This window comes from Cupressus sempervirens, chromosome 4, assembly GCF_028749045.1.
Source record: "Cupressus sempervirens isolate cs-2001-9-10 chromosome 4, ASM2874904v1, whole genome shotgun sequence".
Lineage (NCBI taxonomy): Eukaryota > Viridiplantae > Streptophyta > Pinopsida > Cupressales > Cupressaceae > Cupressus > Cupressus sempervirens.
The window spans coordinates 169,809,591-169,831,237 of record NC_143121.1 but is presented as its reverse complement, the minus strand read 5'-3'; the positions used below and the strand labels follow the sequence as shown (position 1 = coordinate 169,831,237).

Genomic DNA, 21,647 nt, shown 5'->3' with positions numbered 1-21,647 from the left:
TACATGACAGTATAATATCAAGGATTGAAATAAATTTAATTGTCTTATTAGGCAAATTAATTGTCTTACTAGGTAAATACATTCTAATTGTTGTAATTAACTATCATCTAAAACTGAAATAATAAAAGATCAATTCCCACTTCTATGGGAGAAGGTTCATTGAGCTAAATACTACAATAATATTGTGGTCATTGCTAATGCCTTGTACCAGCACTTCCTGCCTTGTCTTAGGGCATTCATTGCTCAAGCTAATATTCAAGATTGAAGACAAACTAGTAGAAAATTGTACGAAAAGTTCCCAGTCTTAAGTATATACATCCTATTTCTATAAAATTTTATTTAAGACCCAAATTAGAATGAAAATAAGCAGCGCTCCTAGCAGCATCTGCTGTTCAGTTGGATGTGAAGCTGACGTATCTGGAGCACGCTGTGGACGTGAATTTTTAACGGGCGGCACCTGCTGTTGATTTGGACGTGGAGCCGTCCGACTAACATGTTGTACTGGGGTTCGTTGCGGCACCTGCTGTTCAGTTGTATGTGGAGCTGACGTAACTCGACGATGCTGCGGATGTGAAATTTTAACGCGCGGCACCTGCTGTTGATTTGGATGTGGAACCGTCCGACCAACATGTTGTACTGGGGTTCGTTTTAGAGGTGAATTGTTAACAAGCGGCTGTAAGGTTGCTTGTTGAATTGAATCTTCAATGGGCTGCACCAAGGAAATGCCACTGAACTTTTTACTCCTGACCTCCATGTATTGAGGGCCATAATAGGCCACCCCAATCTCGACCTCCGCGGCCCACTTCAAGGGTGGCCTCGTTAACTCCCACGTCATTGGCGGCCCGCACCTCTCTTCTCCTTCAAAAATAATTCCTCCACTTTCAGTGAAGGGTCCATTCGACCGGGCCAGTCCTGCCAAAGTTTTGTACGCAGGTGCTTTTCTGCAGCATGGCTTGTAATCAAACGCAGAGACTCCAGAAAACTTGTCTTCTAGAATCCAGTCCTGCCTTCCTACTCCTGGACCTTCTATGTCAAGCTTACGTTTCCAACATGTCCTCGTCAAGGTATGGGCAGTTGAACAATTACACTTCGTTACCAAAGTCAAGCTCGCCCCCGTTGTTGCCAACTGTGCTTGCAGGCCACTCTCCCTACATGTGGTGCTGGTAACTGTTACACTAGGGTCGGATGTTGACTCGCCCATTAAGAGGTTAATCAACTTAAAATCACCCTCTGGCCAAATTTTTATGCTGATCTTTGCTGGAAAATACCGCTCATTACTATTGGTAGATGATTTCAGTTGTATGGGTTTATAGTGCAGAAACCTGATTGTGTGCTTAACTTCAATGTGATCTCCATTATTCTTGACAACACTGTCGAAGCCAAGCTCGCAATGAAACAGGTTATGATTCAATTTTTTTTGGAGGTTATTTTTGTCCGCAACCCCAAAAGCAAGCTTTGCATCCATTTCCAAGCGAGTGCAGTAACAACTGATTGACTTAGAGATGACAGAGCTGTATGAAATTGCTAACCCATCCATCTTAAGGGTTTCGTATTGTGAGTGAATTTGGTTGCGCTTATATGCCAGAGACTTTATCAGACTTTGTGCAGCTGTTTTTCCAATTTTTTCTAGCATTTCGGAAGCTAATTCCTTCATTTTATCTTTCAGATATCTGTTTCCATTATCTTGCTTGATGAGACAGGAATAACATACAGCAATGAAGAGAATGTTAAAGGCTGTCTCGAATGAGGATTTTCCAATCTTTTTTTGTTTGAAATTCAAACTCAGCAACTTATTTTCCTCCTCCTCCTTTTCGGGCTTCAAACCCTTCAAGACTGCATTAATATTTTCCTGTGTAACTCCCAGAAACGTATAAATGCATAACCTTGAGAATAAGGAATGCAGGATCTCGTGCATATCTTCTCCAATACGATACGTTCCTAAGTTTTCAAGGATCACAGGTTGCCCATTGTCCTTTGGTTCCGGCCGCAGAGAGAGAGAGATTCCATTTTCTAAGGACATCTGAGCATGGAGAACAATCTCCTTCCCTTGCGCCAAAGGAAGGACGGTGTAATTACTAAGGTCAGTTTTGCGCTCACATATCGAGCGAACAATTTCCAGAGGAAGGACGGTGCTAGGTTTATCCAAACCCATATCGGACGACAAACACGGTAGAGGACTTGATGTGGCAGATAATGAAATCTTGGGCGACTGCTCCTAAATTTTATTACACTCAACAACAAAATCTCAAAACTGTTGTTCGCCAACAATAGCAATGAACTTCAGGAGGTGCAAAGGATGTATCCCGTAGAAAATTTAAGAGATTGTCTCCCTATTGTTGTTGTGTTTCAATCTTCCCTTTCTTTTAAGACACCTGAAACATAAGCAGATATATTAGAAGAATTAGATCTTCAAAAAGATAAGAACTATAGAAACAATTCAACATGATTTTGTAATGTAATATATGAAATATCAGCTTATGTCAATGCATACCAATACTATTGACTCACTGAACCTCATACAAGTATATCTATCATTTGAAAACATGTAAATATTTTTTTAAGTATTTGGAGAAGTGATTTCAAGAAACGATTATTTACATTAACATCGTATGATATATTTTTTATTTGTAGTATGATAGTGTAAGTATTACAAGTTCTAAGACTACCGAGGGGGAGGTGGTGAGGGACGGACGGAAGGTGGGTTTGAACCAATAATCTATGAGATTCAATTTTTTACCAGTAATAGAATCTAAATCAGATCTATTCATTAATCATTCAAACACATGTATATAAATTAAACTTTCGACACAATGAACAATGAAACAAGAAAAAACATCCACAAAATACAACACAAGAACACCACCATAATTCATGTGAAAACCCTTGGTTGGAAGGAAAAACCACAGTGGGACATAGTACTCACAATATTTGCACTTTTATGATGTATGTCTAGATAAAGGCCTAGCCTTGTTTGGAGCTTACAATAATGGTTGATTAAGAGAAAATCCTATTTAGAGTCCTCTGCTTAAGGGATTTGTTTCTAGCCCTATTTGGAGTAACCTTGTGAAAGGATTTAGAGCTCAAATTAATGAGCCACAATATTAAAGGATGTTGTTTTCAAGCCTAATAGAATCATGCTTGTCCTGTTAGAAGTGACTTGGTTAAGGAATTAACTTGGAGAACTTGTTAGAATTCAAGATGTGAGATTATTTGAGAGCAGCACTTCTCCTTTACTCACATAGATCTAGTTAAACACAAATTATGCCACTTCTTGTAGATTGTCAATAAACTACTCAATCCCACCCAATATTCAAGATCTATAAACATCTAAATACAACAAATTCGCGGGGTGATCTTGTATCCCTTCGCTCTTTTTTAGTGAATTGTAATCTTAGTATATTTTTATTAATAGATAAGGACTATTCATCAAATATATATTACATTTGAATTTCACCTTGGCCTCTATTTTCTACATATAGAACTCACTATAGAATTTTTTTTTTTATCTCAAGGTATTAGAAACAAAAGATAAATTTTAGAAGATCTAGAAACTGTATGTTTTTTTGTTGACTTCAAGTTTTCAATCACACTCCTTGAAGGATCCATTTGCTCTCTATCATTCATTCTAATGATAGATCATAAAATATTATGTAAAAATACTTACATTCAGAAAATAGCTTACAATTGATGTCATAGATTGATCTTAGTGATTGTTAATTTCTACATGATCTCATCTGAAAACAGCTTGCAATTGGTCTTATAGATTGTGAATGATGAAATCCAAAAAAAACAACTTACAATTGAGCTCATAAATTGTCAAAATCTAGTTGATCTAATCAGAAAACGTATCATATACCAATTACAAAACTCATTGAAAATCTACACTTAAAACAGCTAGCCCTATCTCAGCCAAAGAACTATAGCACAAGGGCCTATCATCATGCAAATTGGCATTGATTACAGTTCCCACACATAAGAATATAGAATTTATTAAACATACAAGTGGTGTAATAAACAAACAGCCAATAAGGACATCAAATTATATCACATACATTTTGTTTACACAAGCTCTTCTCAAGACTAGTACAATTGTACAAATCTCTCAGCTTAATGAAAACTTAAACCACAACAAAGAAAATATTACTGCGAGTCTGCGACAATGACAATGACGTACCTGAATATATTGCACAAACTGGAAATGTTATCGATGAGAATAAGTGGGAAGCTGAAATATTATAAGGAAAACCTACGAAAGCGGGGTCTTCCTTAGGAACTGTTAAAGTTGCTGCTTCAGTCTTTCCACAATTGTTTGAGAACACTACTTTGATAATGCCTAATGCTAGACTTTTCACCGCACTTTCTTGGAAATCTCCTATACCTCCACCTGCACTTCTAACCAACGGATCTCCACCAACTCGGCCATTTGCTTTGAATATTGAAAATCTAAACAGGACCCTACTGTAAATTTAAATTTAATTATTAAGTTTTAAAAAGTTGTCTTGCGCAGACGTTTCCAGTTTAATAACCAAAATATATAAATCTAATATAGTATATAATTGAATTGTTATTGTTTATTGACTATTATTGTTTATTGTTTATATGTTAGTGTCTGTAATTTTAATTTTTGTCGTATCTGAGTTTACAATATGATTTTGCAGCTGACAATATTGGCAGGGTATTAATTTATTGTAAGAGTAACTGCCTTGATTCCCAATTGCAGCAACTTGTCAATTGGGAACTGTAGGATTCAAACAACAGCAGCAACACAATAAAAAAAAAATGATAATATTCAAAACAAGGAAGGCTCTGTTTTACTGCAGAGAAAAAAAAACTGATATATTATTCCATCTACAAATTGTTGTTCAGCCGATACATTTATTCAAATAAAAATTGTTAAAACTAATCTCTAACACATAGATCAAAATATAGATCAGGAGTTCTGACAGTAGTTTTAGCATTATTCCATGCCTATGATTAAGGATGAGAGAAGAAGTAACTAAGACTAGACAAAAATGCATCCAAAAATATCATCTAATGCATGCCATATGTACAACATGCTTCTTGTTTAAACTACTCCTCAACTGAAGTATTCTAAAAATTATTTATAGAATGGTGGAAATGGAGCAGTGGAGCTGGAGTTTGAAGTGAAGATCTTAGCATCAATCTTCATACTCCCCCTTGATGCTGAGAGGACTCACAATTTGATCTTTGAGTACCAAAAACTGATCTTTTGTAACTGTCTTTGTGAAGATGTCTGGAATTTGCTCCTTTGTGCTGATGTACTTCAACTCAACCGCTTTATTTTATACCAAATCTCTAATAAAATGTTGTTTAAGATCAAAGTGTTTGGTCCTGCTGTGATGAACCGGATTCTTGGCCAATTTAATGGCACTTATGTTGTCACAAAAAATCACAGTAGGCTGAACCTGTATCTCTCCAATTTCTTCAAAAAGCTTTCTAAGCCATAAAGCTTGTGTGCCAGCTGAAGTTACCGCAACATATTCCGCTTCTGTAGAAGAGAGAGCAACCATACTTTGCTTCTTTGAACTCCATGTAATTAAACCGGAACCCAAAGAAGAACAATTACCAAATGTAGATTTTCGGTCATCCAAACAACCTCCCCAATCTAAATCACCAAAGCCAACAAGCTCAAACTTATTAGAAGAATAGTGAATGCCAAAATCTACCGTGCTTTTCACATACCTCAAAATTCTCTTGGCTGCCTTCATATGTTCCTCTGATGGATTTGTCATATACCTTGAAACCAATGAAACTGAATAAGCAATATCAGGCCTTGTGTGAGTTAAAAACATCAAACTCCCCACAATGCTTCTGTATAATGTCTCATCAACAATTTTAGCACCATCATCTCTACATAATGTAACTCCATGAGCAATTGGAGTGGAAAGAGGTTTACAATCAGCCATATCAAATTTTTTCAACATATCTTTTGCATACTTTTTTTGACAAATAAAAATTTCATCTTTACCTTGATAAACTTCCATGCCAAGAAAGTACTTCATGAGACCTAAATCTTTCATCTCAAACTCATTCATCATAGCAACTTTAAATTCATCTTTCATCTTTGAACTACTACCCATATATAACAAATCATCAACATACAAACTCACAATGAGAATATCATTACCCTCTTGTTTGTAGTAAAGGGTAGGTTCACTCTTACTTCTTTGAAAGCCATTCTGCTGAAAATATCCATCAATTCTTGCATACTATGCACGTGGTGCTTGCTTGAGGCCATACAAATCCTTCTTTAACTTGTAGACATAATCTTCTTTGCCTTGAATCTCAAAACCTTGTGGTTGTCCTACATATACCTCTTCTTCTAAGTACCCATTCAAGAAAGCACTTTTCACATCCATATGATGAATACTCTATTTCTTTTGAGCTGCAAGAGAGATTAGCATCCTAATAGTTTCTTGTCTTGCTACTGGTGCAAAAGTTTCTTCATAATCAATGCCATACTTTTGAGTGAAACCTTTAGCAACCAATCTTGCCTTGTGTCTTTCAACACTCCCATCACTATTATACTTGGTCTTATAGACCCATTTTGAGCCAATCTTCTTCTTCTTATGTGGAAGATCTACAAGCTCCCATGTTTCATTCCTATCAATGGAATCCATCTTTTCATTCATTGCTTGCATCCAAACCTCATTAGCACATGCATCTTCAAAACATGATGGCTCAAAATCAGCTTTAGCAAGTAATGCAAAATTTACTCTCACCTATTGGATCTTCTTCATGTGCTTGATTTTGACACCTCTCATAAATATCACTCAATCTTCTTACCTTCCTTGGAGGACTAGAGGATGGACTTGCTCTTGGTATTGGTGAGGGGTTTTTTGGTGTGCTTGGTGATCTTGAAATAGAACCATTAGCTGGCTGCTCATTATCATTATCAGCAATATCATAATCATCCAAAACTGATTTTGGCTTTCCAACATGTTGTTTTTAATGACCATAAACTCCCCCTTCATCAAAAATCACATCTCTTGAAACAATAATCTTATTAGTAATAGGATTGAATAATCTATAAGCTTTGCTTTCCTCACTATAGCCCATAAAAATACATGATTCACTTTTAGCATCTAGCTTTTGCCTATTCTGATTAGGGATGTGAACATAAGCCAAACAACCAAAAACTTTAAAATGATTTACATTGGGTTTTTTCTCATACCATGCTTCATATGGAGTCATCTTGTGTAGGGCACTTGTAGGACTCCTGTTGAAAATATATACGGCTGTAGCAACTGAATCAGCCCAATAAGAATTGTTCAAACCCTTGGTTTGTAACATGCTCCTTGCCATTTCTACCACAGTACGATTCTTCCTTTCAGCCACTCCATTTTGTTGGGGTGTGTATGCAGTTGTGAGTTGTCTTTTGATACCATTCATCTCACAAAAATTCTAAAAATTGTTTGAGCAAAATTCTCCTCCTCGATCTGTTCTCAAACATCTTATTGTGTTCCCTTTCTCATTCTCTACACGAGCTTTAAACTTCTTGAATGTATCAAAGGCTTCATCTTTAGTCTTCAAAAAATATACCCAACACAAGCATGAGTAATCATCAATAAAAGTAATGAAATATGACGACTTACCCAAACTTTGTGTTTGCATTGGACCACAAATATCTAAATGAATAAGTTGAAGTGGGTATTGGGCCCGCCATGCATTGCCTTTTGGAAATGATTCCCTTGAATGTTTCCCTTTTGCACACCCTTCACAAATCTTTTTATGCTCTTCAACCTTAGGCAATCCAAGAACTAATGCATTTGATGTTAGATTCTTCAAACTATTGAAATTTAAATGGTCATACCTGAGATGCCACAACCAACTTTTATCCTCATAAGCCATATTGACAAGTTGATTATCATTTTGACCAAACTTCAAAGGAAACATCCTATTCTTTGTCATAGGAACAACTGTAATCACTTTATTTTTTTTATTCTTATCATAGATAGTACAGTGCATGTTCTCAAATACCACTCTATAATTTTTCTCACATAGCTGCCCAACACTCAATAAATTATGCTTTAACTTGGGAGTATAATAAATATCTTGAACACTTTTCATACCTTCCTTTGTCTGAACATCCATGGCTCCTTTGGCTGCAACATCCACATTATTGTTATTACCAAGGGTAATATTGGATCTGTAACTATCATTAAGCTTTGAAAATATTTCTCTGTTGCCAGACATATGGTTAGAGCATCCAGAATCCAAATACCAAACATCATTCATAGTACTTTCACCTTTCCCGTAACACAAAAATAAATTACCCGAGGAAGGATCCTCATCTTGTTGGGCATAATTTGCACTATTGTTAACTGATTTCAGTCTACACTCTCTCTCAAAATGTCCATACTTATTGCAATGATAGCATTGGATGTTCCTTTTATCAAATCTGCCTCTACCTCTGCCTCCTTGAGCACCTCCTCTTCCTCTAGATCCTTTTGAAAAATTCTGATTTTGGCCCCTTCTCGAGCCTTTGTTGTTGTTACTACTGCTGCTAGTACCATCGTTCTTTGAAATTTGCAATTGGGAAGCAAAAGCCTTCTCATTAACACTGATAGATGTGTCCCTTATTCTATCCTCATGTGATATAAGAGATCCAACCAATTCATCATACTCCATGGTAGCTAAATTTTTGCTTTCTTCTATGGCAATTACTACAATATTCCATCTTGGGGTTAGAGATCTCAATACCTTTTGTATTATTTTCTCTTGAGCAATAGATTCACCCAAAGTGGCCATTTTATGAGTCACATCTTTCACTCTCACACAGAAATCTCCCACACTCTCTGTCTCCTTCATCTTCAAGTTCTCATATTCTCTTTTCAAGGTTTGTAGCTTCACAACCTTGATCTGATCATTGCCATGGTAAGCATCTTTTAGAGTCTTCTAAGCCTCTTTTGTTGTCTGTGCATCAACAATTCGAGGAAACAAGCTCTTATCAAGAGCCATCTGAATGTGAAACAATGCCATTGCATTCTTCTTCTCAGCTTCTTTCTTCAATGTCCTGTCATTAGGTTGGAGAGTATTCCAATCTGCAGGCTCTTCATATCCAGATTCAACGATCTCCCAAAAATCTTTCCCAATCAAAAAAGTCTTCATCTTGATTGACCAATATTGGTAATCAACTCCATCAAACTCTAGGATTTGCAAATTGTTTGTCATGCTGATGTCTTCCAAACACCTTCAGCTCTAATACCAAATGTAGGATTCAAACAACAGTAGCAACACAATTAAAAAAAAATGATAATATTCAAAACAAGGAAGGCTCTATTTTACTGCAGAGAAAAAAAAACTGATATATTATTCCATCTAAAAATTTCTGTTCAGCCAATACATTTATTCAAATAAAAATTGTTAAAACTAATCCCTAACACATAGATCAAAATATAGATCAGGAGTTCTGACAGTAGTTTTAGCATTATTCCATGCCTATGATTAAGGATGAGAGAAGAAGTAACTAAGACTAGACAAAAATGCATCCAAAAATATCATCTAATGCATGCCATATGTACAGCATGCTTCTTGTTTAAACTACTCCTAAACTGAAGTATTCTAAAAATTATTTATAGAATGGTGGAAATGGAGCAGTAGAGCTGGAGTTTGAAGTGAAGATCTCAGCATCAATCTTCAGGAACAACTAATTTATTGTAAGATTATCTTGCTGCTTCTTTCATACTTGGTATAAACTGTAAATAATATTATTAATATTAACTAGCGCTTGACTCGGGCAGGGTGCAAGTGTATAGTTTCTAGGAATTTCCAAAAGTAACCAGAGTTGGTAATCAACATGAATCAACAACGAGTTATAAATCATGAGATCAATATCTCGGAGGAGAATTCAAGGGGAATTCTAAAATACAACATGGAACATAAAAGAAAATCCAATAAGCAAGGGAAATCAGCACTTTCATCTAACTAGCATTGAAAATAGATTAAAAAGTTTAATAATAATCTAATCAGTAATTTAATAAAGTCTGTTAATTATATATACACAGTCAAAAATGTTCTGGTCTAAGCTTTTGTGATAGTAGATATAACACCCTCAAAAGAAAGCGATCATCCTTTGAGTTCATTCTCTGAGAGGAGAGTCTGTTCCATGAGCAATACCTTTTACATTGAAACTTTCTTCAGCCCTACTTATGGAATGATATGTATATTAATGTTCACAGACAACTGTTTCTATTTTATATGTTACAGATGGGATCATCTCATCATGAAATTTCAGTTTCAAACAGAAGGAGAAAATTTCACAAGACTGCTATTATTGTAGTGGAAGCTTCTGTTCCTGTTATTATGAACCTGTAAGAGTTACGACTTGGGTAGTTTAAAGTTCATCGGGATACAGTTTACTAGTTAAATTGTCACTAACTCTAGGTGAAGAACATGATCAAGGTGCGATTGTGTAGCCTTCCATTCCCTGTTGCTCCAAGCCCACACAAGACCGAAACCAAACTTACAAGAATGCCAAACAAATTACCTATTACCTATTAGCATGAGATGAATTATACTTGATACTCCAGAGAGGGAAGATGCTTACAATTAAAGCTCTAGAAAAGAATGCTTACAATTAAAGCTCTATAAAAGAAACCCTGACGGAAACATACTTTAAGAGAAAAAGAAAGTGATTCACGCTTCTAACTACAGTAAGAGCTTATAGCACATTTTATGGGCTGGTACCAATTGTGTGCAAAATCATGCCAAACTGCGGTGGAATGTACCTCAAATAACCACTACATTGACGATCCTCGAAGGCCCATTGTGTGCCTTTATTGACGGAGAGAAGAAGTCCAGTAGTGGTGTGCCCTGAAGGTCTTGCAATGGCTACCACGGTTGATTCATGAAGCCCTGTGTCTATTAGTATCCCATCAAACACCCCCAAATCAATCTCTCGTATTTTTTGGGCCAAAAGTAAGCCCCCAGTTTATGGTAAATTTGGAGATAGACGGACATCATAATTCTCCCTTGTCTTGTGATTGGCTTGTTGACTCCTGACTTTACAGAGATTTCAACTACCAGGTAGCCAAGACAAGATTACTCAAGTTGGCATCAATAACAATACAATAGATTTTTGTTACTGAAGATGATTAAATTAAGTAGCCTTATAGCCTTATTTCTTTAATTAAGGACATAATTAGTTGGATATGAATCATTGTTTCATGGTCATGGGAGAGGGAAAAAGGAATCGGGTCAGTTACCCCCTTAAGGATTATTAAATGAATACAGTTATGAATCTAGGAAGCGGATGGAAGTGGGGATGACGGGAGTAGAGATTTGGAAGAGTGTTGACAACCATCAGATGGTCTAGGTTCCTCTCATGTTTAGACAAATCACTAAAATTCTTATCTTAATTTCAGAGCTTGTATTTGCGTGAAAGGATTCTGATGAATGAAAACAGATCTGGATCTGCTCTTGGTTGTAATTAGAGATTATCATTGTGGCAGTTCGAAAATGAATATGGATGTAGCGAATGAATCAGTTTTGTTTAGGTTTATCTTAGCGATATTTTTCAAAACACTCATCAAAGCTTTCACCTTCATTGATGCTTGTGAAGCTTATCAGATATGGTAACACTTTAATCACTAAACTTTGAGCATACCGATTTTCTCCTCTTAGTGTAACGTTCCCGATGAAACACACCTGCCTGATGGAAATCAGCCGAGGGAAAAGTGCCCAAGAGAAACCACCTGAGGGAATGAGGGAAACTACTTGAGTGAATGTACCTGAGGGAGACAACCTGATGGAAAGTGGTCAAAGGAAACCACCCAAGGAAAAACACCTAAAGGAAACCACTCGAGGGAGTCACGTTGGAGGTAGCCAAGGCCACATCTGAGGCCGTGCATGGAGGGAACCTGATTTCGCACCAAACATGAGGCCGTATGATGGGAATTCGAAGGTGACGGATAGGGAGGAGAAGGCCACGGGGAAGGAAGATATTGATGAGAGATTTAACCAATTGAAGAGATCTATGAATCAGTTAATGCACATCAGATAACAAAAGTAGGCCACATACAGAGATGTAGTAAATTGTAGACAATTCTCAATATTATATCGCAGACAAAGACACTCAAACTTGCCAGATTCAAACAATTAGTATAGAGGACAAAATAGGGTGGGGTTGAATCCCACTAAAATTGTAAAAACTAAATAGGGAAGATCTTTCACTTCCAAAATGACAAATAACATAGAACACCAATAGAAATTCACATACAAGAAAATAATCCTAATCACATGCCTCAAACAACCTACAAGAAGGCCTTAGAAAGGGCTTCGGGGAAGCTTCCTAAGGGATTCCAAAAATGCCGACAGACCTACAAGTTACAACAAAAATAAAATAAAGAGTTGGCTGAGAGATAAAAATATTGATTGTTGACCACATAACCAAAAATTATTATTTAATAATATTGAAGACATCACACTCAGGCATAGAAATCCATTCCTTGCGGGAAACACAAGAATCCAATAAGAGTATGTGTCTATTTCACAAAAACTCTGATGTGTTGAAATCATCTAATCTCTCACAAAAAGGAAAAAGAATTATGGTTCCAGTAGAGGTCAATTCACCAAAAACATTGCACTCTGGAATCACAACTTTAGACTCAAGAATTTGTGACAACGAGAAAGTTTAAAATTAACAATGTAATGGTCATTTAGTTTAAATTGTCACACTAAAGTGTGACACAATTTGAAAGAATATTAATAACGAATAAACATAATAAAATACAAAACTGCTGTAGCAGAAAGAAAGGAGAATCTTATTCCATTTCTTTACTCAAAAAATTACAATACATTTCCTCTTTATATAGAGGACTCAATATTAATCAGACTTTACCTAACAACTACTAACTGTTACATACGCAGACAATTCCCTCAATGTAAATGAATGCATATTATCGGTCATTCAACACATAGGCAAGTCTTATCTAGATAGGTCTAGACATGCATGAGGGAGAATATATTTTGTAGGAGGCCTTCAATATTAACCACCTGTGTGGATGGAAAACTTCAGATTAACTGATCTAATAGTTCAATTTAACTACTACATGATTTCTGAACAAGATAAATTAACTCCTCCCACCACTCTCTTAATTTAGACTACAGATGCTATAGCATGGTCTACCCCTTTCTAATGCAATTCTAAAAATGATACCATAAATTTTTACATTCATGATGGGGTTTATAGCCGATCACAAACTTTACATACAAGTGATTTCTATTGACCACAAAAACTCATCAACATATTAAATCTTCAAATTTACTATTGTCTTTTGTTTCAATTTTATAAAGTCCTCAGACTTAATCAAAACCACATCTTTCAACTTGGATCAAACCTAGGAAATCTCATTATTCCCTTGGGATGCTCTAACCATGAGCTCTAGCAATTTTTGATGTCCATTCAGTTGTAGGTTCAAGTGTGAAATTCTTGTATCTCATCAACACCTCCCATTGAGCCACACTATCGATGCTTGGGGGATCCAAACATTACTGAGCTAATCTGTCAAATCGTTTACCAAAACTTAAAAGACAATTCTTGAACATTTAACAATATCAAATGGTTACTTCTATTCTCCACTACTTTGCATCTTCCTTGAATATTAATGTTATTGTTCACCAAGCCGAAAGATGCCATGCAACTTCAGTATTAATTGGAAACTTCATCATCATAACTGTCACGATTTGAGTAACTTTCTGATCAGGAAAATCAATCAGGCCGATCTTAAGTTTCGATATAATAAATAATTTCCACCAGTTTGTGGGTCATGCAGCCATCGATTATGGATGCTCGCGCAAGCTTGCTAGATAGGTTTTTCAATAGGTCATTAGTAATAAACAATAGCTGAGTTATTATTAGAGCTAGTCCTTTGGAAAATAACGCATGCTCTTGCTCAGTTAATTAGAATTTTGAGTCCTTTTAGGAGGTTATCTCTTAGTGTTTTCAGTCAAACATTGAAAACACTATAGTGTTTGCATGGGTTGTTCAATACTAATAAAAAGGTGTAATTTCTTCCATGAAGATAGGATAATAAAAAAATCTAGCATTCTCTCCTAAAAACAGAGCATTCTCTATCTTCTCTGTACAGAGTTATTCTTTATGTTTTAAGTATATTATTTTGTATTTCTAAATTTTTCTTTGGTTATTGTTCTTCAAATCTTAAAAAGAAAAGACCAAACAATGATAGAGAAAAGCAGGCACACCACCAATCATGATGTCATGATTTCACAATTGTATAGCCCTTTTCTTTTATAAATCTCAATTACTCACCTTTGAGGATATGATTTGTAAATTCTATTTAGTCAATTCACACAACACTCAGGTTGATTCTATTGTGAGATGGTAATCTTTGGCTGATGAAGAGTCCTGTACGAAATTGGTACCTTAAAAATCAAATTTTTACTGGTGGAATGCATAAAAAATAAAGATTTATAACTTGATCTTTACAGCTCGGACCTTTATAACAGTTCCTTCTATGTTAAAAATGTATGCTTAGTCAATTCTTATGGTTCATGGATGGGTAAAAGCACAAACCTATGTCATCCTTTTATAAAAGAAAAGGCTAGCAAAATTATAACTGTTCACGTGCAATGACATAAAGTTGATATTACTATTTAGAATTTGAAAATGAAGTAAACTAATGAAATGTGTAGAAATGGATGAAGTTTAAGATTATAATTTTTAATAATTATCTCAAACAAAAAATGATATATTTTCCTATTTTTTAAAGATAACTTTTTAGTTGGTGAAAAACATCTAGTTTCCACCACAAAACTATATGGAAATAAACTTATCTCTTTCATATACATACATTTGAAATGATACAATACATTACATATATATATACCAATCTAAATTAAAAAATTATAAAGTCGGCCATGACACAAGTTAACACAAATATTACAAAGTTGGCCCACATGAAGATACTCAGGTTCTAAAGACTAACTCAGTGAGGTTTTGATACTCGACATCCACTATCACTGCTTGGCATCATCATGCTCTTGGTAGACATAGAAGCTCGATCCATACTGATCACTTTCAAGTAGCCTTGAACTCGATCTGCATTGGTGACTTGGTAGATATTGTGCAACTCAGCAAATGTCAAATCACTTGGTTACCATGAAGTAGCTCAGTTAACACTGTCTTTGCATCACATGAACTGAGTACTCAGTAGACACTTCAATGCTTAGTAACCACTAGCTTCACATTACATGAAATACGAACTCAGTAACCATTGATAAACTTGGTATACACTGAACTTCACACTAACTAAATTTGCTCAGTAACCACTAGAATTGGTCCAAAGGACTCGGTAGCAACTGTAAAGCTCGATGGCTACTGAATTACATGGCAAACACTGTAAACTATTCAATGAGCTTGATAGCTGTAATGATTCTAAATAAGTGTGTGTCACTAATAACAAACTTGACTGATATGTCAACACATGCTTTTTGAGGTACTAGATACAAAGATGAGACATATGGAAATCACAGACTTTTGGAAGGCGATGAGCAAAGAAGATAAATCACCTGTAACACAATGAACATTAGAAAGTAGTCTAACCCATGTCGGAGGGCACCCACTTGCAGTTAAATGTGTAGAAGTAGTTTTGGAATTTATCAAGGTGTATGATTAGAGTTTCAGAGACATCAAGAACTCAGGAGGTAATATTGCAGCGAGGCTACATCCAGTGTCTATCTCCATCACATTCAGATTCTCAGTAAGAGAAGAATTCATAGAAATATCTAAAGAAGGTGCCCAAGGATACTTCCATTAGAATAAGAAAACATGTCTGAATGCCATTGCTAGGAGTTGGCTAGATCAACCTAGACGAGGATAGTCATAGTTGCCAAGAGTGTTACGCAGAAATATCTTTAATCAAGACATTTTTGATATGATAATTCTTCTCAATAGAGTGGTGGGAAATCAAATGGTTGAAGATTTTTAGGATTAGATATTTTTGTACATTAATACCATCAGCACTAGAAAACAATTTATAGATTGGGGAGAAATGATTAGCAATACCCTTCATCACCAATTAACCAAATTCAATGTGAGTAAGGGGTTTTACATGTCCTCGTACCTAATGCATGCAATTTCTTGTATGAAATCATGGCTTGGTCTTAATCCTTATTGGGAGTATAGCTTAACCATGCAAATTTATAATTATTAACCCCAGTTGCAATTAAAACAAAGCAATGCACACTTCCGCAGGGTGAATGATGCTTTTTCTATGCTCGTAGCTAGGGAGCTATAGGGAGATATAAGACTTTGAATTTCTCCTGAAGCAACCAGTCTCATCGGTACTTATGGTAGCTTCTTCATACAGTACCCCCGATTCACCTACATCTGCATTAGAAGTTTTCAAGATTGTCCTCTCATGTTGCCTCATTTTGTAGATGATAGGTTGGTACTTTCAAAAGTTTGCAAGCAAATTGGTTAGGTAAACAAAAAGTGCAGGAACAAAAGATCAATTCCTTTCCCAATCAACATGGGGCCTTACAGTTGTCTTTCTTCTTTGGATGCTCAAAATATTGAGAGATCCATGGTAAACATAACTTTACACTCTTTCCGTAGTTGCTTCCCATTTGATGGTAGTGGGTATGTTAAAAATAACTTGGCACTTGGGCCCGATTATCTCCATTTCCCTACAATGGAAGTTTGTTGGGAAAATTGTGAAAATGACTTTGAAGTGAGGAGAAGGGACTGGATGAGATTCATAGTACAACAAATCATTGATTATAAAATGGGATGGGATGTGACAGGCATAAAAGAGGAATGATCTGATTTAATTGATCCTTTCTTCTTAGAGTGGATACAATTGTTAGAATTGCCGTTTATTAATTACTCTCTGCCAGAATTGAAAGACCTCAAGGAAAGGACCTTCTTTGTGATTCAACGAACTGAAAATTGGTTAAAGAATAAAGTTAAAGAAGCCATGGCTACTAGATCAAAAGGAAGAGGCAATGCAAAGAAGGATAATAATTCTCAGGAAGGTACATCAATTTCAGCCATTTCGTCTTCTATCCCTACCTCCTAGGGCTCTTTACATAGCACACAAGGTGGAGATGATGGTGAAGATCTAGATAAAGGAGTTGATTTAGTTTCAACATGTAAACTCAATGTAGTCACCAGGAAGAGGAGATCAAAACCCATGGAGAAGACTTTAAAACTAATTCAACAGATGATAGATGAAGCTCCCGAGATGAACACTTTACCATCATTTGTAGATGAGATGATTCAATCCATAGCATCTCCTACACACTCATTGTCTCCTGAAAGTGCGGAAGCAACTCAAGAGGTGCCAATTGTAGAAAATATACATAACTTAGTTTTATCATCTACAGTCCTATAGGTTCCTTCAGTAATCAGCCCATCTACCAGTACCTCTACATCTTGGTTACAAAAAATTTTGGAGAGGAAGAAGAAAATGATGATTCAATTAGAAGCACCAAACTTGGATGTCGTAGATAATTTAGTGCATAAAGGTGCAAAAATGAAGAAGACTAGAATAGATTCTACACTAGTAGTGAATCCTACCTCAAGAAACTTATTTGTTGAAATTGCACAACCAGTTGCAGAGAAAGACATAAATGAGGCAAACGAAGTTGATTTTAGCATAACTAAAGTGGATCTAGGCCAGACCACCCATAAGGGAAGAGAACACAATTTTCAAGTGTTGACTATTGTCCTAATGGAACAGTCAAGGAGAGATAAGCAAGCTAAGAATCAACTCAACTGTCCAATTGATGGTTAGTGATTCCTTTCTAGATCCTAGCTTATCTATGGAAATTATAGGAGATCGCAAGAAAATGTTTGATGAAGAAACCATTCAAGACATAGGAGAATGCCAAACTTATGGTCAGATGGTGAAAGAAAATCATGAAAAAATGAGCATCAAGCCTATTTTAGGAGGTTAAGGTTACATATGCTAAAGTAGATCATATACAACAAAACATTCAAAAAGAGTTAACAACTCTCAAGGAACAACAAACATTCTGGAGAGAAATTCATGCTAATTTAGTAGAGATTAAAGGAATGAACATCAATATAGTCAAATCGTTGAAGTTAATCACTGGTGGAGAAAAAGAGCAAATTGACATATGGCTGGAAAATATCGAATGGAAGAATGATAGCATGAATCAACAATTGGGTGAAGGAAAGCAATTCTTAAACTCCTACAAGCTACTAAAAAAGAAAGCCTTGGGGAATATACTAATGATTGTAGAAGGTATTCCTATTAGCAAACACACTCAAGATCCAGACATGTCTTCCAGTTTGGAATGCATAGAGGTAAAAATAAGCACCGAACTCGACAGTAAACAAAGTTCAAATGAGAGCATTATGACAAGATTGAGCAGTCTCTCAGCGACATTGAACTCTTGTATTCAAAACTTATCATATTGCATCTTAGAGTTGGATGAAGTCAGAAAGAGACATGATCTATGCAAGTTGAAAATGCAAAGTTTAATCATCATTACAAATAAGGTTTTATCTTAGGTCATCAAATCATTTAGAGCATACAAGGCAAACTTGACTCAGCTACTCACAACACCTACAGATCAAAGAGCAAGCTCAAGAAATATTAGTGATCATAGTTAAAAGTTAGAAGTGCATATGTTTAAAGTTGTCTTAGGTTTTTATTTATGTATTTTGTAAAAAAACTTTAGAACTAATTTTGGTTTTAGTCAATGTCTTAACTTTTTCTAACTGTAGTTAAGCATTGAAAGTTAGAATTGGTTACGAAATATCTTTGGAGTAGTCCAAAATCTAACTTTTTGAGTAGTTACGAAATTGAAAAGTTAGTTATTCTAGAATAGCCATAAATTTAGGAACCTCAATCTAATAAGGGACTTTTTGGACTTGGAGACAGGGAACACTTATGTTTTGATAACAAGGTAATTTTTGAAAAGTGAGTACAAGTGTTGTTCTTGTACTTAGTCATTTCTTATGTTCTTGGTGCCAAGAAATAAAGAAAGTACACTTTGCATTCTCCTTTTCTACATATTTGAAACGTTGAAATATTGATTCCTTCTTTGTAATGAGTGTTTTTCATGGTATTTTGCAAATGCTCATGAATGATTGAATCAACATTGTGTCAGTAATAGCTCTCAAGCGTAGTTTTTGATTATTTTCATTAGCAGTTTATATTTATTTTATGGAAACATTGAAGTCGTGTGGTGCATTCGATATCAATGGTTTCCTTTTTATATTCTATGTTCTAATCATCTTTATTGAAAAATTTAAAAAAATTATCTTATGAGGGAGCTGCCCTTCTAAACCGAGAGGAAGGTCAGATATCAAGGGCCTATCCAACTATTGGAGAAATCGATCTGCCACACATTCCATTAGACTAAATTGACAAATCTGTTTACCAACACATATATAAACAACAAATAAATTGTTCTAATGATCTGTACATCGACAACATAGAAAAATAAATATAAATAGTCAGAACAAATAATCTGCGTAATGATTTCCACAAGAAGTTTGCTTTATACATTTTTAACTAAAACTGAATTAGATAACGGATATCTAATCTGATATAACTGACTCATTAACAACTACTAATCTACGAAATAATCTTTCGTATTTAATGTCAGAAAATTTGAAGGCAGCAGTTCCTGGTGGTTTTAAAAAGTTATGCCATTGTTAGCACGTCTTCTCTTGTTTGGACTTAGCCTTGTCTTATTGTTGTAGGTAAAAGCAGGGCAAAACTTTGGAAATTCAACATTGATTGAAATAATAGTGGAGGAGTCCTTAAAAATAATCTTGGTCAATCCCCATCCTAACTTAGTAAAGGCAACAACTACTAGATTTCATGTCAAAAAAATCTTATGAACAGGTTACATAAAAGGTAGAAATAATATCAATCACTTGAAATTCATTGCTACACAAATGTGTAGGATGATAGATTATTTTGCAAGATAATGAAGAAAATAAAAAAAACAAAGAAATATTGCTTCGCAGTAATAAACTGTTCACATATTATTGAATCTATATTCATTCAAGAGAAATTGATTATAGAATTCTTTATCATAAAACCAAGAACCATCTGATCGGAGATTACAAATATAGAACTCATAATAGAATGTTCTTTTTTATCTGAAGGTATTAGAAGCAGAAGATAAATTTTAGAAGATCTGAAAACTGTATGTTTTTTTTGTTGACTTGATTGTCTAATTTTTGCATCAAGTTTTCATTCACACTCCTTGAAGGATCCATTTGCTCTCTATCATTCATTCTAATGATAGATCATAAAATATTATGTAAAAATACTTACATCCAGAAAATAGCTTACAATTGATGTCATAGATTGATCTTAGTGATGGTTAATTTCTACATGGTCTCATCTAAAAACAGCTAGCAATTGGTCTCATAGATTGTGAATGATCAAATCCAAAAAAACAACTTACAATTGAGCTCATAAATTGTCAAAATCTAGTTGATCTAATCTGAAAACGTATCATGCACCAATTACAAAACTCATTGAAAATTTACATTTAAAACAGCTAGCCCTATCTCAGACAAAGAACTATAGCACATGCGCCTTTCATCGTGCAAATTGGCATTGATTACAGTTCCCACACATAAGAATATAGAATTTATTAAACATACAAGTGGTGTAATAAACAAACAGCCAATAAGGACATCAAATTATATCACATAGTTTTTGTTTACACAAGCTCTTCTCAAGACTACTACAATTGTAGTAATCTCTCAGCCTAATGAAAAAACAAACCACAACAAAGAAAACATTGCTGCAACAATGACACTGACGTACCTGAATATATTGCACAAACTGGAAATGTTATCGATAAGAATAACTGGGAAGCTGAAAAAGTATTAGGAAAACCTACGAAAGCGGGGTCTTCGTTACGAATGTTAAAGCTGCTGCTTCAATCTTTCGAACAATTGTTTGAGCACACTACTTTGATAGTGCTTAATCCTAGACTTTTCACCGCACTTTCTTGGAAATTTCCTATACCTCCACCGCACCGGCTACAGTGCAACATATTCGTACCGGCCATGCCCTATGCTGTACCACCCCCAGCACATGATTCATTGTTTAGAATTATTCCTTCTTCCATGTAAATCTTCAATTTTATTAGGGATCGTCGATATTTATATATCTCGCCGACCACCATATACCACCTCTCAATTGACATTACAGTCCGTGTGAAGCTAGTAAAGGGCAGAGCAATCCCTCTTGTGTTAGAAAGCCTGGCAGAAGCAAATCGACTGCTTACATTACTGCGAGGTTTCTTAATTCATTTTCTTAATAAAGTGAAGCAAGATTTTCTTACATATTTCAAGGAAATCTTAGTGTTTCAGAAATTTTAGAAGATCGTATCTCAAAGGATTCAAAGATTTGAAATGGTACGTGAAATCACCGTCTCTGAATTATCAAATAATATAAATCATAAAAAAAATGCAACTACCGGTCCCAAGCTGAAGATCCAACTAACATTCCAAAGGGGAGAGGCTTTGCTGCCGTACACGTCAGCAGGGGTCAGTGGAAAGAAAGGACGGATGTCGACATGGAAGTGTGAAGAATAGAATACAGAGGTGACATGAGAATGACCTTGTAGTATAGTATGGAGACCATGTAAAATAGGTAACC

General features: G+C 35.4%; 1 protein-coding gene across 4 annotated transcripts; it reads right to left on the bottom strand.

The window, feature by feature from the left end:
* Positions 1-24: 24 nt before the first annotated feature.
* Positions 25-20,940, bottom strand: LOC149560520 (uncharacterized). Of its 4 annotated transcripts, none has more exons than XM_089824710.1 (2): positions 20,808-20,940; positions 25-2,372 (listed from the first exon to the last, which is right to left on the bottom strand). In XM_089824710.1, exon 2 carries the CDS (start codon positions 2,150-2,152, stop codon positions 326-328), a length of 1,827 nt encoding a protein of 608 aa, XP_089680836.1. In that variant the 5' UTR covers positions 2,153-2,372; positions 20,808-20,940; the 3' UTR covers positions 25-325. The 4 variants fall into 4 exon arrangements, with proteins under 4 accessions (XP_089680836.1, XP_089680838.1, XP_089680839.1 ...); XM_089824712.1 differs by having other exon boundaries at positions 20,884-20,940; XM_089824713.1 differs by lacking the exon at positions 20,808-20,940 and adding an exon at positions 10,752-11,687.
* Between the last annotated feature and the right edge of the window lie 707 nt (positions 20,941-21,647).

Bases quoted from the DNA above. Each gene is read 5' to 3' on its own strand.
- LOC149560520 (XM_089824710.1), bottom strand. From the start codon at position 2,152: ATGGGTTTGGATAAACCTAGCACCGTCCTTCCTCTGGAAATTGTTCGC.